Source organism: Dermacentor andersoni, chromosome 1 (genome assembly GCF_023375885.2).
Source record: "Dermacentor andersoni chromosome 1, qqDerAnde1_hic_scaffold, whole genome shotgun sequence".
In the NCBI taxonomy this organism is placed as follows: Eukaryota; Metazoa; Arthropoda; class Arachnida; order Ixodida; family Ixodidae; genus Dermacentor; species Dermacentor andersoni.
In genome coordinates, this window is record NC_092814.1 from 374,015,300 (window position 1) to 374,031,901 (window position 16,602).

At 43.4% G+C, this 16,602-nt stretch overlaps 1 protein-coding gene across 2 annotated transcripts in view; it reads right to left on the bottom strand.

Annotated features, from left to right (window-relative positions):
• Window positions 1–730: 730 nt before the first annotated feature.
• LOC129381199 (homeobox protein Nkx-3.2-like) overlaps window positions 731–16,602 on the bottom strand; it is a 151,212-nt gene continuing 135,340 nt past the window's right edge. For both annotated transcript variants that reach the window (XM_072285864.1, XM_055063873.2), the window contains one exon: window positions 731–3,340. In XM_072285864.1, coding sequence (XP_072141965.1) covers window positions 3,098–3,340 — 243 coding nt within the window. In that variant the 3' untranslated portion in view covers window positions 731–3,097. The remainder of the gene's footprint in view (window positions 3,341–16,602) is intronic.

A 16,602-nucleotide genomic window follows, 5' to 3' on the forward strand; every position in this document is an offset into this window, starting at 1 on the left:
CTGTAGCGTGCCTCAAGAGTGCGCGCCTTATCAAGGCACGCTACATTGTGAAATTGTTGACACCTATAGAAGTGAATGATGTTCTAATTACGCTCATAACTCACACTCTTACACCCAAAGGGTGTAATGGTGTGAGTTATAGACAGGTTTACATCGTTTATCTCTCTTATTATACCCTTGTAACACCTTTTACTATTGGAAAAACTACGGTTTTCCAGTGGGAAACCAGCGCACGTTTTGACCCTGGATCGCACTGGGGACGCTGGCGCTCGCTGCGAGTCACTGGGACAGTGGTGAGATCGCTGGATAAGAGCTGGGTCACGCTGGAAGAGACGCTGCTTTCACTGCTATGAAGCTGGGGCACACTGGTAGGTACAGTAAACGCGTTGGTTTTCGCTGGATGTCGCTGCCTCGTATATACTGGAAGCTGTGCAGGTTGCGTTTGTGCCACACTGGTTCCAGTGCGCAAGGATTATAGGCGCTGTTGAATATTATAGGCTTGATACAATTTTACCGGGAGATACTAGTCTACCGTCCTGAATAACGCTATATTTTGAGGTCATAAATGTCTGCTTTGTGTCACAGCTTGGAAGAAAGGTGCGTGAACTGCTCCGTTTATGCATGCATATGTGACACTGAAGATCACTCCCGCTTCTTGCATTTCTCTTTTTACTATGGGGATAGCTGTATTCTTGAACGAAAGTGCACAAACGCCTGTAATACCTCATTTTTTAAGTGGCAGGTGTTTTTTTATTAATCTGGTGTCAGCGAATGCTCATTGCTCAGCAGCAACATATATGTTTTTATTTCGTGCACGTTCACCGGGCTTCTTATGTCAGTATCTGTGACGTGTTCCTGTAATGATTTAGCTTTATTTATAGGCGTTGATGCAACGCACGACTATGAGCTGTCGCAGTGCTGTGAAGTGGACACTAAATAAACAAACCCTAGCAGTCGCTCTGATGCCTTTAAACAGACCCCAGGAATTCTGCCGCTGATTTATATTTCCACACCGGTAAGAAAGCTGAGGCAATTCGTACGTTTCCACTTTCCTTAGTGTACTAAACAATATTAGTAAAAAGATTCATATGCTCAAGTACACACATTTTACCATTCGCCAAGTACCCGCGCCGAGATCGTTCCGTTGCACCGAAGTTAGGCCTAGCGAAACCACCGAGTCCGTCTATACGCTGTGGTCCCATCTGGGCTCAAGCATAAACAAGTCTAACGAGGAAAAATCACTCGATGGTGGAGATATGGCATTAGTGTTATAAATAAACGATTTATTGTGTGTGTCTGTGTGTCTATAGTGTCAGCGCAAGAAGCCACGAGCGCAGATGTGTTACCTTATAAGCATACGTCTGAGGGCGAATCAGAAAGTCTTTGCCCCTATTTTTTTTAGCCAAATTACGGCTGTAAATGCGAAGTCAACATATCGATTCACAGCCATGGACCCTTCCTGGACCGGCTCGGCCTTATCTGTCGGTAGCTCCGCAGCATGGCGCTGCTGTCAGTTGTTTAAGATGGCGGTTGTGCTTCACACGTCCACGGTTCATGACCAACCAAGTGCGATTCGTTTTCTATAGCGCAAGGGCACGAAAACCCATCAAAATCCACAGGGAAGTGCAGCCCACGCAACAGGAAAGGTGTTTCGCTTTGAGAAGTGTGAGGTGGTGGCGTTGTGAGTTCACAAAAGGCAGTAAAGACTTGCTTGACAATGAGCGTTCGGGGAGGCCGCGTGCATTGCTGACTGATGACAGGGGCATCTTAAATTAAGTGCTGCGATGAGACAAATGGTTTAGCCGGTGTGGGGACCATGTGAAAAAATATTTTGAGGCACGTAAATTTGTAAATACCTGTATGTACCTAGTTTTGGCTAATAAAGATAGCGGCAAAGACCTTGTGATTCGCCCTCGTGTAAGTGCTGTGGCCACAGGCTGCCAGCTGAACTAACGTTTCTCTGACAGGGATATGTGACTACACAGACGTGACGATTGAAACGTATGCCTGAACTAAGAAAATGTTTCATTTTTCTTGCGCGAAGAACAAACAACAGCTATCAAAATCGGCCGTAAGCGCCGGTAAAGCATCGCGGTTTAAACCTTTTTTCGAAGTTAAAATGCCAATTGCAGAAAATCTGTGTTGTGGCACTTTCAGGCGTACTATTCATTACGGAGAACAATATTTTCTTTCTTATGTAGGCGTAAGATGGGGCCACAGCGCATCTAACACGTCTGCGCGAGGCACGTCCGCACGAAAATGAAAATGCGTCTTGGTATCGACATGGGAAATTATTCAGCAAGCACATAGTCGGTATTGGTGCCCACGGGGAAGGCGGCAGATGGAAATTCAAGACGATGAGCAAAATGACAACAGGGTAAAAGACTGGCGTGGCGTATTAGTGAAGTACTGGGCTTGCGATCTCTACGTCAAGCGATTGAACTGTGGTGGTGTTCAGGTCTTTTATTTTTTTTATTGCGAGAAGTGTCCAATGTTGCATTCATTATTTTATGAAAAAGCATACGATAGCCAGGCACCGCTCATTTCTTGTTCTAGAGCTACTTTTGGCACCCGTACACAGCGCCTTCCTGTATGCTGCGCTAGTCCAGCGCTCAAGCATCCAACGCGCGACACTGCGCACATAATCCTGAATGACACTGCACACTGGGTACTGGGTTTAGCAATAGGCTTATAACATCCATATAGCTCACACGTTAAGTGTGAGGATTCATTATGCAAGAAAAGGCGAGGCGTACAGACAGGACACAAGAGAAGAGAAGTGGACAACACGAACGCCTGTGTCCTTTCTTGTGTCCCGTCTGCACGCCTCACCTTTTCTTGCATAATGAATCCTTACCAACTAGCTCAGCTACCTGTCGTTCTAAGTGTGAGGATGTGAGGTATATACAAATTTACACCCTTATAACACCCGCCTTACAGCCTTACTATACCCTAATTACACTTTGTAATTCACACCCTTACACGTGTGACAAACTAGTGCTTTTGAGAATGTAAATTATTTTACACTGTACGTTGCTGCCCTCGCCGGTGTTACACAAATGGTCGTACTCTCTCTTAGGAGCGCGATCTACCAGAGCTAGCACGCCGGGTAGGCAGGTTTCAATGCTGCCTGCAGCCCGGGCAAGGGCACTGAGGGTAGCAGTAGCGCTGGCCTTGGGCCGAGTTCTTCTGGTCGGTACAGGCGCTGGTCGTCTCGGACGAGAACTTTCACCTTCACTGTGCGGCACGCATAGCTGCTGGTGAACGTCGGCTCCTGGGCGCCACCTCCTTGCTGGCGCCGCTTGGTCTTGTAGCGCCTGTTCTGGAACCAGATTTTCACCTACGAACAAACGTGGTTGGCTCGTAATGAAGAAACAAATGCTAGAAGATATTTACAATGACACTCCGCATGCAGACAGCCACTTAAGAGCCTGTGATGTCCAATAAGGTTTGAAATCTAGCAAACAATCGCATTTTGCTAAGTTGTTCATCATCATAAGCCCATTTTAGGTCCGCTGCGGGACGATGGCCTCTCCTTGCGATCTCCAATTACCCTTGTACGGCGCCAACCGATTCTCGCTAGCGCCTGCGAATCTCTTCATTTCATCACGCCACCTTTGCACTTGCACGCTTTGCTCAGACTTTGCCAACTTAGACCACATGATCTGGTGGTGCCCCACGTTACGGGGCCACGAAGACGATACGTCGTCCAAGTGGGAGGCTGCCTTACGCAGTCTCGATTTTGAAGCCCAACTAAAGGGCAGTCAAACGGGCCCGCGACGTGGCGGAGAGGCTGGGTCTTTCTGTCCCGACGTGGGAGCGGCCTGCTACGTCCTAGTGCACGTTCCGATGGACTTCAATAAAGTTTTTCCATCCATCACCCCACCTAGCTTCCTGCCGTCCTCCACTGCGCTTCCGTTCTATCGGCACCAATTCTGTAAACCTAATGGCCCTCCGGTTATCTAACCTACGCATTACATCCACCTGCCCAGTTCCATTTCTTTCTCTTAACGTAAATTAGAATATCGTCTATCCCGGATTGCTCTCTGATCTACACCGCCCCCTTCCTGTCTCTTAACGTTAAGCCTAACAATCTTCGTTCCATTGCTCTTTGCACGGTGCTTAACTTGTTTTCGAGCTTCTCTGTCAGTCCCCAAGTTTCTGCCCCATATGTGAGCACCGGTAGAATGCATTTATTGTACACCTTTCTTTTTAATGATAATGGTAAGCTTACAGCAAGGATCTGACGGTATCTGCCGAATACGCTTCAGCGTATTTTTATTCTTTTGTAAACTTGTGAGTAATTGACCTAGGTAAACGTACCCCTTACAGACTCTAGAGGCTGACTGGCGATCCTGAACTGTTGTTCCCTTGCCCGGCTATTGATCATTACCTTTGTCTTCTGCATAAAATCTTCCTCCCCACTCTTACTCTCTCTCTGTTAAGGTCCTCAATCATAGGTTGCAACTCGTCCCCAGTGTTGCTGAACAGGACACTGTTATCTGCAAATCGAAGGTTGCTAAGATACTCGCCGTCGATCCTTACTGCCAAGCCTTCGCAATTTAAAAGCTTGAATACAGCTTCGAAGCACACAGTGAATAGGATCGCAGAGATTGTGTCTCCTTGCCTAACCCCTTTCTTTACATGTTTCTTCCTACTTTTCTTGTGGAGAATTAAGGTAGCTGTGGAATCTCTGTAGATACATTCCAGCATATTTACGTAAGCATCCTGTACTCCTTGATTACGTAATGCCTGTATGACTGCTGGTATCCATACTAAATCGAATGCGTTTTCGTAATCTATGAAATATGGAGAGGCTGATTGCACTCTGCGGATTTCTCGGTTACCTTATTGATGATTTGGATCTGATCCATTGTAGAGTATCCCTTCTTGAAACCTACCTGTTCCCTGGGTTGACTAAAGTCCAGTGTTGCCCTTATTCTATTGGAGATTACCTTGCCGAATATCTTATGTAATAGTGGAAGTAAGCTGGTGTGGCTATATTTTTTCTATTCTATAACGTCTCCCTTTTTGTAGATTAGTGTAGTCTTGGCATTCTTCCAATTCTCTGGTACCCTTGAAGTCGACAGACAGTTCATATACAGGGCAGCTAGTTTTCCTAACATTATGTGTCCTCCACCTTTGATTAAATCAACTGGTAGTCCATCTTCTCCTGCCGCTTTACCCATTTCATTTCTTGCAAAGCCCTTCTACGTGCATCGCTAGTTAGAGAGGAGCCTCGGCAACCTATTGATTACTACTTCGAATTGAGGCATTGTAGCTAGTTTGGGTATTGTACAGGTCAGTATAGAATTCTTACGCTGGTTTTACTTTATCTTCGAAACTGCTGATGATATTACCCTGCGTATCTTTCAGTGCATACGTCTTGGTTTATGCAATGCCGAGTCTTCTTCTTAGTGATTTCAAGCTATGTTAATTTTTTACTGCTTCCTCACCTTACGTTATAGTTTCGCATATCCCTTATTTTTTCTTTGACGATTTGTTTTAACAGTGCCGCGAATTCTATCTGATCACTTAAGTTGGGTACTTTCATTCTTTGTCGCTTCTTTATTATGTCCTTTGTTACTTGGTATAGCTTACCTACTGGTTGCCTTGGTGCCTTACCTCCTCCTTCAATTGCTGCTTCTGAAACCAGCCTAGTTACGTCTCATTCAATGCCTCTATGTCATCTTCATCTCCCTGTTCTAAGGCTGCATATTTCTTTACAAGTGCAAACCTGAATTGGTCTGCTTTTACCCTTACTGCGTCTAAGTTGGACTGCTTCTTCTTCACCAATCTTAATATTTCTTTCTTCAAATTGAGGTGAATCCTAGCCCTCAATAACCTATGATCACTGAACTTTACCCTACCTAACACGTCTACATCCTGCACTATACCGTGATGGGCACAAAGTATGAAATCAATTTCATTTCTTGTTTCACCATTAGGGCTTTTCCAGCTCCAGTTTTTGTTAAAACGCTTCCTAAAGAAGGTGTTCATTCATGTTCATCATCATCAGCCTATTTTATGTCCACTGCAGGACGAATGCCTCTCCCTGCGATCTCCAATTACCGCTTTCCTGAGCCAACAGATTCCAACTAGCACCCGCAAATTTCCTAATTTCATCGCACCACCTAGTCTTCTACCGTCCTCTACTGGGCTGGCCTTCTCTTGGTACCCATTCTGTCACCCTAATGGCCCAACGGTTATCTAACCTGCGCATTATATGACCTGCCGAGCGCCATTTTTTTCTCTTAATGTCCATTAGAATAACGTCTATAACCGTTTGCTCTCTGATCCAAACCGCTCCCTTTCTGTCTCTTAAAATTATGCCTAGCATTTTTCGTGCCACCGCTCTTTGCGCGGTTCTTTACTTGTTCTCAAGCTTCTTTGTCAGTCTCTAAGTCTCTGCCCCATATAACAGCACCGGTAAAATGCACTGATTGTATACTTTCCTTTTCAATGATAAGGGTAAGCTCCCAGTCAGGAGCTCAGGATGTCTGCCTTATGCGATCCAACTCATTTTTATTCTTCTGTGAATTTCCTTCTCATGGCCAGGGTTCCCTGTGATTAGTTGAGCTAGGTAAACGTACTCCATCACAGACTCTAGGGGCTGACTTTCAATCCTGAACTCTTGTTCCCTTGGCTGGTTAGCTATCATTATCTTTGTCTTCTGCATATTAATCTTCAACCCCATTCTTACACTCGCCCTGTTAAGGTCCTGAATCATTTGTTGTAACTCGTCCGCAGTTTTCTGAATAGAACAATGTCATCGGCAAACCGAAGGTTGCTGAGGTATTCGCCGTTGATCCTTACTCCTAAACGTTTCCAGTTTAATAGCTTGAATACTTCTTCCAAGCACGTAGTGAATAGCATAATGTCTGCTTATTACTGTTTCCGTGTCCACAAGTGTTGCGCGAAATTTTTTTTAAATGTTTCTCTATGACCCTTTTGTTATTGCGCGCGGGCGATTTTGAGAGCAACCCTGGGCCCACAACCAACCGCTAGGAAGCCCTTTTGGACATTGAATCTTTACCTTCCGATCCCACTGGGCAGACGAAAGTTATTTTTCATTTGCTAAAGGACGTAGACACCCGTTTGCTACATAGTTCTAAAACGCAAACGTAATTGGCAGCTGACGTTAAAGCTATTAAAACTGGACTAAAATACATTGAAACCAAAATTGCAGCGATTCAAAACCGATTAGATGAGCTAGAGGAAAACTGTAAAAGGTTAGACGAACTCAGCAGGATATTGCCACCATTCACACTCAAACAGACGAACTTCCCGTAATGGTCACCACTTTGCAATCGCGGCAGGATGATCTTGACGACAGGTCAGGGCGTAACAATTCAATTTTCTATGACATCCCAGATTCCGATGAAACCTGGCAGGCGACTGGGGAAAAATTGACTTCTATTCTTAGTGATTGCCTAGCTGATCGCCTTTCCTCTCACGGAATTGAACGCGCGCACCGCTTAGGAAGCTTCGCACCTAACAAATGCCTTCCTGTCATTGCGAAATATTTGAACTTCAAAACGAAAGACGTAATACTCACCAAACGCTACAGCCTGAAGGAAAGTAAGGTAACCATTAGTGAAGATTACTCGGTGGCAAGACGTCTGGCACGAAAAAGTTGCTCGACTTTCCGAAAACGTGACCTGGTTCCCCAAGCCACAAACTTCGCCACAACAAGTTACTTATGAACAAGAAATCTTACATGTTTCTTCTAAGATTGCAAGGTACCTTGTAAGATACCACTGCCACTGTCATTTCCACTGATACGAGAAGCGCGCATGACAGCTCGCACTCAGCCGCTATCTCTGCCAACACTTCCTAGAGATGAGTGAGGGGTAGTGGCCTGACATCCTCGGCTTCAGTATCGCTTCTTTTTACTAATATCAGAAGCGTCCTTAACAAGTACAACTCACTCACATCAGCAATCGATACATGTTCCGCTAAAATAATCGCGCTAATGGAAGCATGGCTCACTGCGCATGTCTGCGACGCTGATGTATTTTTCAATGCTCATCGCTTCTCATTCTATCGTTGTGATCGTAGCACGCAGAGAGGCGGCGGCATGCTTCTCGCAATTTCCAATGATATACCATCATCATGTATACACGTGCAGACTGATCTAGAATTAGTATGATCAGCTATAACACTTATTCATCAGAAAGTTGTAATAGGGGTATGCTACCGTCCACCTTTGTCGTCACCTAGCTTTAGTAACGAACTTTATGAAGATGTTAACATTGTTGCAACACGCTTTCCTTCATCACCGCTATTTCTACTTGGCGATATTAATTTACCAAATACTACTATAGAGCAAATTATCAGGCCATAAATAATGCACTATCTTCTTTTATCGGCGTTTTCCTTGATGGCTTTGAACACCGTAGTGTACAAAATAATTGGAACAAGTTCACAGCTATAGTCACCCATCTAAGTGCACAGTACATTCTTGAATGCACCATTACAACTCACACAAACTCTCCCTGGTACAATAATCACATTGAGCGTTTATCAAATAAAAAGAAGCGCCTTTACCACGTTGCAAAGCTTTCTCCCACAATTGAACGCTGGGCATCGTATACTGCGGCGTCAAACGCAGATGTGCAAGTGTTCAAAGACCACGAAAAGCGCTTCCATTCACATGTTCTCCCTTCAATGTTTACCACCAATGTTAAAAAAATTAGGCGTGCAATTATTACTTCGACTGACGACAACCTTGTTTTAACCGACGCTTCCGGTGTTTCAATTCCTTCCGAAATTTCTGCCACCATACTAAACCATACATTTTCAGAAAATTTCACAGCCACATCTAGCGAACATATGCCAAGTACACAGCACTTTAACTATGTTAACATGCCCTCCATAATTGTTGCTTCATCCAGTGTCAGTAAGCTTTTTTATGGACTATGCATTCATTCTGCTACCGGATACGATTGTATTAACTCAAAATTCTTAAAAAGCACTTCAGAATATTCTTCTATCATACTATCCAACCTTTTCCAGCAATCCCTTGACCATTGTACGCTACCAAATGAGTGGAAAATAGGCAAAGTGATTTCAGTGTATAAATCCGGCAGCAAAGCATCCCCTAATAATTATCGTCCAATCTCTCTCACCAGTACATGCTGTAAAATGGTCGAACATATTATTTTTACCAACCTGGTTAATTTCCTTGAATTGAACTCATTTTTTACGTCAGCACAACACGGTTTTCGGAAATCTTACTCCTGTGAAACCCAATTAATATCGTTTAGAGATGCACTACACCATATTCTTGACCAATCATCACTAGCTGATTGTATATTCTTACATTTTACAAAAGAATTTGACAAGGTGTGTCACAAACTATTGCTTCACAAACTAAACCAACTTAACATTGACTGTAACCTTTTGAAATGGATTGAGTGTTTTCTTCTCAACCGCTCACAACTTGTTTGTGCTAACGGCATTAACTCCGGTTTTACAGAGGTCCGTTCAGGTGTTCCACAGGCCCCCATCCTTGGACCCCCATTCTTCCAATCTACATTAGTGATATTCTTTCACTTATTAACTCCCATATCTATCTGTTCGCTGATGATTGCGTCATTTTCAGAGAAATTCTCAATGCTAACGATATTGAATTACTTCAGTCGGACCTTACCACTATAGGGAACTGGTGCAATGAATGGTTAATGGAGCCAAATATTAACAAATGCAAAGTCATGCGTGTGTCTAGGAAAGCATTTACCACACCGTTGTACTACATTGACAACATGTCGTTGGAATCAGTTTCTTCATATAAACATCTTGGTGTTTACATCACTTCTAACCACAGCTGGTCTCTTCATACTGAGAACATATTTAAAAACGCTAATCGCATGCTTGGCTACCTACGTCGCAACTTTTTCAACGTAGCTACTAATTTGAAACTTTTGTTATATAAAACTTTAATACGACCCAAACTCGAATACGCGACTCTGGTATGGGACCGTGCTCATGAAAACCTAATCACTGTCCTCGAGATGATTCAAAATAACTCTGTACGTTTTATTCTTGCTAACTACAACCGCACAGCGTGTATAACTAACATTAACAACTAACTAACTAATTACTCACATTACAAAAAAGGTACTACGAATATTTGAGGGATATTATGGTCATCCGCAAGGTCTCAGCACGCGTCCGCTATTTACAAAACATTTCTTATTGCAAGCTCACCAAACCTATTTTTTTTTGCATATCCAAAATAATAAGCTATACCCCACGTACAATTGTTCTAGATGTGTTTAATACTGCCTCCGTTCACAAAGTATAAGAACACCAAAAATTAGAACTACCTATGGTCGGTAGCATATCCTGCACTAAATACCCAGTCTGCTTAATAAACTTGGCAACATTTTAGACCTAAATAAACAAATTTCCAAAAATAGGTTTAAACAAATTCTTCTAGAGAACGGCATTGAATATGTTTAAGTACTGTTTAAGTGTTGATTACAACTTCCATGTGTATTGACTTTTTTTTATCTTACTCAATGTGCACTGTCTGTTTTATTTCTGAGCACACATTGTTTTTTTTTTGTTGTTGCTGCTTGTCACAATATATGTATGTCGATCTGCTTGTTTACTTTACTCTGTGATATTTCTGTTCTTGTTTTTTATATATCTGTAGACAATTTAGATTGTTCAATGATTACCTTATGTTAATCATTGTATGTTGTTGCTGTTTCTCTACTTGTATTATGACTGCGTGCTGAACTGTATCTCGGAGCAAAAGACTCTGTCAGTCTGTATAGCCTTTTGCTTTTGCTTCGTTTTCTGTTGATGTACAGAAATAAATAAATAAATAAATAAGTAAATAAATTAATAAATAAGTAAACAAACAAATCTAATCTATGCCTCCCATCGCTGGCATCTCGCAGAAAAGTGTCTCGTATTGCCCTCTCCCACAAGTTGTACCATCATCATACGCTACGAGCTCACCTCATCGACCATCCACTTTATGTATCCGGTCGCATTGATCATCAGTACAAAGTCGGCATTTTGTCATGCAACACTAAAAGTTTCTCACAATCATTCCTACCGCGAACCTCACGTGACTGGAACCATCTTCCCGCTGAAGTTGTAGGCCTTACTAATTATGCACAGTTCCGTGAAGCCTTAGCTAATATTGTATTTACAGGTGCCATTTAAACACTCATGTAACCAACTATATTTGTCTTCATTCTTTTGTATTCACCACTCCCCCTGTGTAATGCTCTTGACCCTGAGGGGTACAATAAATGAAAAAATGAAATGAAAGATTGTGTCTCCTTGTCTGACCCCTTTCTTTATAGGTACCTTCCTGCTTTTCTTGTGTAGAATTAAGGTGGCTGTGGAATCTGTAGATATTTTCCAGGGTATTTACGTAAGCAGTGTGTACTCCTTGATTACGCAATGCCTCTATGACTGCTGGTATCTCTACTGAATCAAATGCTTTTTTCGTAATCTATGAAAGCCATATAGAGAGGCTTATTGTACTCTGCGGATTTCTCGATAATGTGATTAATGACATAGATGTGATCCATTGTAGAGTATCCCTTCCTGAAGCCCGCCTGTTTCCTTGGTTGACTAAAGTCCAGTGTTGCCCTTATTCTATTGGAGATTATTTTGGTAAATATTTTATATAATTCTAGGAGTAATCTAATGGGTCTATAATTTTTCAGTTCTTTAACGTCTCAATATTTGTGGATTAGTATAATGTTCGCATTCTTCCAGTTTTTTGGGACCCTTGCAGTCATAGACGCTTCGTATAGAGAGCAGCCAGTTTTCCTAGCAGTATGTCCCCTCCATCTTTGAATAAATCGACGGTGATTCCATCCTCTCCTGCCGCTTTTTCCCGTTTCATGCCTTGCAAGGCCCTTCTGACCGCTTCTCTAGTTATAGGAGGAGTTTTTGTATCCTGTTCATTATTGTTTCGAATAGAATTACAAGTTACCTTTAAGTTACAACGAATGCGTCTGCGATCAGTCAGACATTGTTTATACATTTAGTGCGGAAAAACTATTGATGTCGCTTTGCCGACTTTGCAATACTTGAAATTTTGTAGTTGCGGATAAACGCCCATGTTCTACGGGAGCAGAAAGCGAAGCACGCGAAAACGAATATAAGTGCAAATGTATCAGAAATAAATGGACGCAAACTACGAACGTTTTTGACGTGATGAAAATATGTATGTGAACTTTACAGCTGCTGTTGCTGCGTTATTTTTTCCTTATTGTTTGCGTGATACTGCACACCTTCTCATCTCTTTTCTCTGTTCCTCTCGCGCGACAATCTTTTTCTTGGGTTCTTACTAGAAAGTCAGCACAACGTATGTCAGTTATGAATCTAAGCCCATTTCGAATATCACAAATGCCTGAAAACATGCTTGAATTATCCACGATATACGGGTTTTTCTGATCGCAAGAGGTGGCACAACATAGTATTTCTGAATCGTTCTAACATCGTAGTTTCAGAGTCTCCCGTTCGAATGCGGCCACTAACGTGGCTAGATACACGCTATATTTTCGGCGAACTTGAATACCACTTAAAAGTAGTGTGGAAAAAACCTAAATTAGAAAAAGAAAAGCTTTCAGTGCTTACCGGGAATTCACGAGTCGCGCATGGACGAGGGTACACCAAACAGTTTACGGTCGCGTCTGCCTGCTTCAGCCATCGGAGGAGTCTTTCCGAACGAGAAGGAACTGATACTGATGCGCCGCCCAAGGCTGAGACGTCGGGTGTGATGAGGGTGCATTGACAGAGACTTACGCTCAAAGGGCAATTCCTCAGAGTGGCGAGACGGGCCGCTATAAAAATATGGTTCTGAGCCACGCGTAATATAGGCGACCTTGGAAGCGGCCTTGCTCTATGCTAGGAAATCGATTATACGATGCCTCCTTTAAGCTATAACGATTGCGTCTGCGATAAGTTAGACATTACTTCTACACTTCATACGGAAACGCTATTAATGTCCCTTTTGCCACCGCACTTGCAATACTTGTAATTTAGCAATTGCGAATACCCGCCCATGATGAACGGGAGCGCGAACTGAAACGCGGGAAAATGACTAGAAGTGCAAATGTAGAAGAAATAAATGGACGCAAACTACGGTCGATTTTGACGTCATGAATATCTGCATGTAAACTTTACAACTGCACTCGCTACTTTATTTTTTCCTTATTATTTGCATGATACACAGTAAAAAAATTTACACCCTAGATGCTGATGATTGGAAATCATAACACCCTTTAGGTATGTTTTCATTCAAGAAACATCCCATCATCGTGTCGTTTCCGAAGCGTAAGGGAGTTCGAGATGTCGCAGCACCATTACTCCCACCAAAAGAGTGCACTGAGTAAGAAAACTGCTCGAGAGTGCAAGGGTGGTTTTATTTATTTGTATTACGTTCAGAAACATACGGTTGTACGTAGAGACAACCTGTCCCACGGTACTACAAAGCAGCGGATCCAGAAGGGGGCCCTCCCGTACTTCCACCCCTGCCCCCGAGGCATGCCGGGAACTCAAAGCTGACACAACTCGTGCATAGAGCCCCCTCTGTTTCGCTGTCTGTTTCGAAGAGCCATTTTAAGGATTCCCTGCTAAAACATGTCGCTGAAGCACTACTATCTATTTTGTGATACTAAGCTTTGTGGCACAGAGTTCTCAAATGTCGCCGTTCACAAACTCCGCGAAATTTGAAAGCACGGACATACATTTCTAGTATTGAATATTTAAGCAAAAGTAATGTGTTCAAAACGCTTCCAGTAAGGCAGAACTTGTGCGGCTCTTGCTTTTCGGACGCCAGGAATCCAGCGAAATGAATAGGCCAGGTGACAGCATGCAGTTGGGCGCGCCACAATTGCTCCAAAGAAATGCGGTCGTCTAGCTTGCGGTCAATACAACAGAACAGGTTAAAAAGGGCGCGACGAACCATTATATATATACGCCCATGTGGACAAAGGATACGCAGACTCCAGAAGCCCTTACCCCACCTGAAGTTCTTTAGCCGAAGCAATAAACACAATTCTTTCTGGTTCTCTCCGATTTATAAACAAGGAAACTTCGTTGCAAAACATGATGCTTCTCATCTACCACGATTCTTTGCTCAAAGGGCACCGACTGAATGAGCCGTGGAAAACGCTCATGGCTTCAGGTCCGCATCAATTTACGAAGCTGGCTGTACAAAAAGCAACTGTTAAGTTAATAGTTGAAGAAACGAGAGTTGTGCTGGCTTACAAACACCTGAACACCGGCCAGAACAGAGTGCGCAAAAAGAAAGGGAGGAGAATGTAAGAAAGTATAGAGAACCAACGTACAATTTGCAATGCATACACCATTTAGAATCCCGACGTAGCGCTATTTATTAAAATATTTTCCTTCCCAAGTTGGAGACAGTATGAATGCATGCATTATTATACAGGACATTGACTCAATCACTGTAGATAGAATGAGATTCCAGGAATTTGCGTGGCATTTCCAGGCCCGATCTTTATTCACGGGCCAGTGTCGAGGCATTTTTAAAGTGTGCATTCAATTTCCCGCTTGCCAAGTAGGTTCACGATGTCTGGCATATACACACTTGCGCGGGAGTGGCGCGTCTCCATTCGCGAGCCGGGTACGACAGCCGCGCATGCTGAGTACGGGAAAGAAACACATTGTAAAATGAAATTTACCTCTGTTGAAACATCAGAGCTCTGGATGACACGTTATAGCGTGTACAGGGGCGTTCTGGTGGATTTTAAAGCGAAGCTTTCTTTGCCTCTTCCCTGGACTTTTTCCATTGCTGCTGCTGTCGCTGTCTTGCAAGCTGCCCCGCAGGGTTGCTTGAGAACGTGTTAATGTGGATGGTAGGGACGCGGGGAAGGTGTGTGTGAGCTCTTCCTGCCAGAACTTGGTGGACGCCGCTACAATGCTCTCTGGAGACCTTTGGTCGTTCTCACAATGTCCACTGGAACACTCTGGCCATTCAGACATTGCCCTCTGCACTGTGATTACACATTAGCACCCTGCTTGCAGAGAGCTTACATGGAACACTACAGTACTCACAGAGGGGAGATAGTATGGTACTAAGTGATGTGGTCCTGTTGCGTCTGTGGACTTTGTGGAGTTTTTAAAAATTAATCACGGTGGGCTCAGAATTGCCGTATTGCTTCATCGCGGGGCGTTTCGTGGGACATAGTAGTGGCCGCCAATGGCAGATGGTGGGAGGGCTGCATTCCTTTTCGAGCGGGTAGCAGATGCTTGGGGCGTTCCGTGTACTGTTGTATTTGTGAGAGTGTGTCTTGGCAACCTTGGTTTCGCCCAGTGCGGCAGCGTTCGGGTCACTGTGGGAGACGGAAACGGTTTTTTCTTCCAAGTGCTTTACGAGGGCGGGTAGGGCACTGGAGTGGTCAGCCACAGTTTTTTGGAGTGGAGTCGGAGAGGGTAGGACGCGGTGTTTGGGACGTTTGGAGTGAAATTAATAAGGTTTATACTGTGGAATCAGCTCCTAAGGCCTTTTATGTCCTGTTTATGAATCATATACAATAGTCAACCACCAATAACAAAAGAGTAATTAAGTACATTGTATTTGAAGATTAAAAATACATTTCGGAAATTATTTGGCACTTTGGCTTGGAAACAATGCAAGAATGCCTGGATTAGTGCTCTTCTGTTACATTTCCAGTACGCATTGCTTGTTCTTATATTGTCACCTCAGCTGAAAAGTGCCCTTGCAGATAGCTCTTCTGCTATTCGCTATGCTGTCAAATGCCGAACTTGAAAAAAGATTAGGTCCCTAAAGTTGCCACTTCAAAAGCTAGCAAGCGAGCTTCGAACAGCACTTGCTCTCCGTGAGAAAAAGCATTATCTCGGAAAAAGGAAATTCTGGAAATACAAAGCAGTCTTACGTTTTTGAGCAATGAGTATGACAGCATTAAAGCTGAACGAAACGCTATACTTGCTGAGAGCAACGTTCTGAAGAAAGAAATAGAGGAATTGAAAAAAATCGAATGCCGTCTTCGCGCATGGACAACGATGAGATATGTGGTATAGTATAACGAACGCTACAGAAGAAAACCTTCTGCAACTAGTAGTGGACATTGGCACGAAAGTTGAATACCCTATTGCCCCTTCAGACATTGATACCGTTCACAGAGTGCCCACTGCTAATAACCCGAAAGCAAATAACAGAATTGTTCGGCTTGTCTCGCGAGACAAAGGCAAGAATTTCCAGAGAAAAGCCAAGAAAGCACTTCTGAATGCGAAAAATCTCGGCAAAAGCAAAGATTCGAGCCAAGTGTTTTTTAACGACCACTTAAGTCCGCAAAGCAAAGCACTTTTCTCTGAAGCATTGGAGCTGAAGAAAAGCAAACAATGGCAGTTCCCGTGGACGGCCCAATGTGTCATAAAAGCCAGAAAAACCACAACCAGTGCTGTCCGCAAGATAAGATCACCAGATGACTTACATGTCATCACATAAGGCCAAGCTTCAACGACAAACGGAAGGGGAAAAACACTAAGATAGTGTTTGAACTTCTAGAACCACGAACATTTAGTAATCAGTTATCCACTTCATCTGATTTATCATTACTGCAACTGCAGATAAGG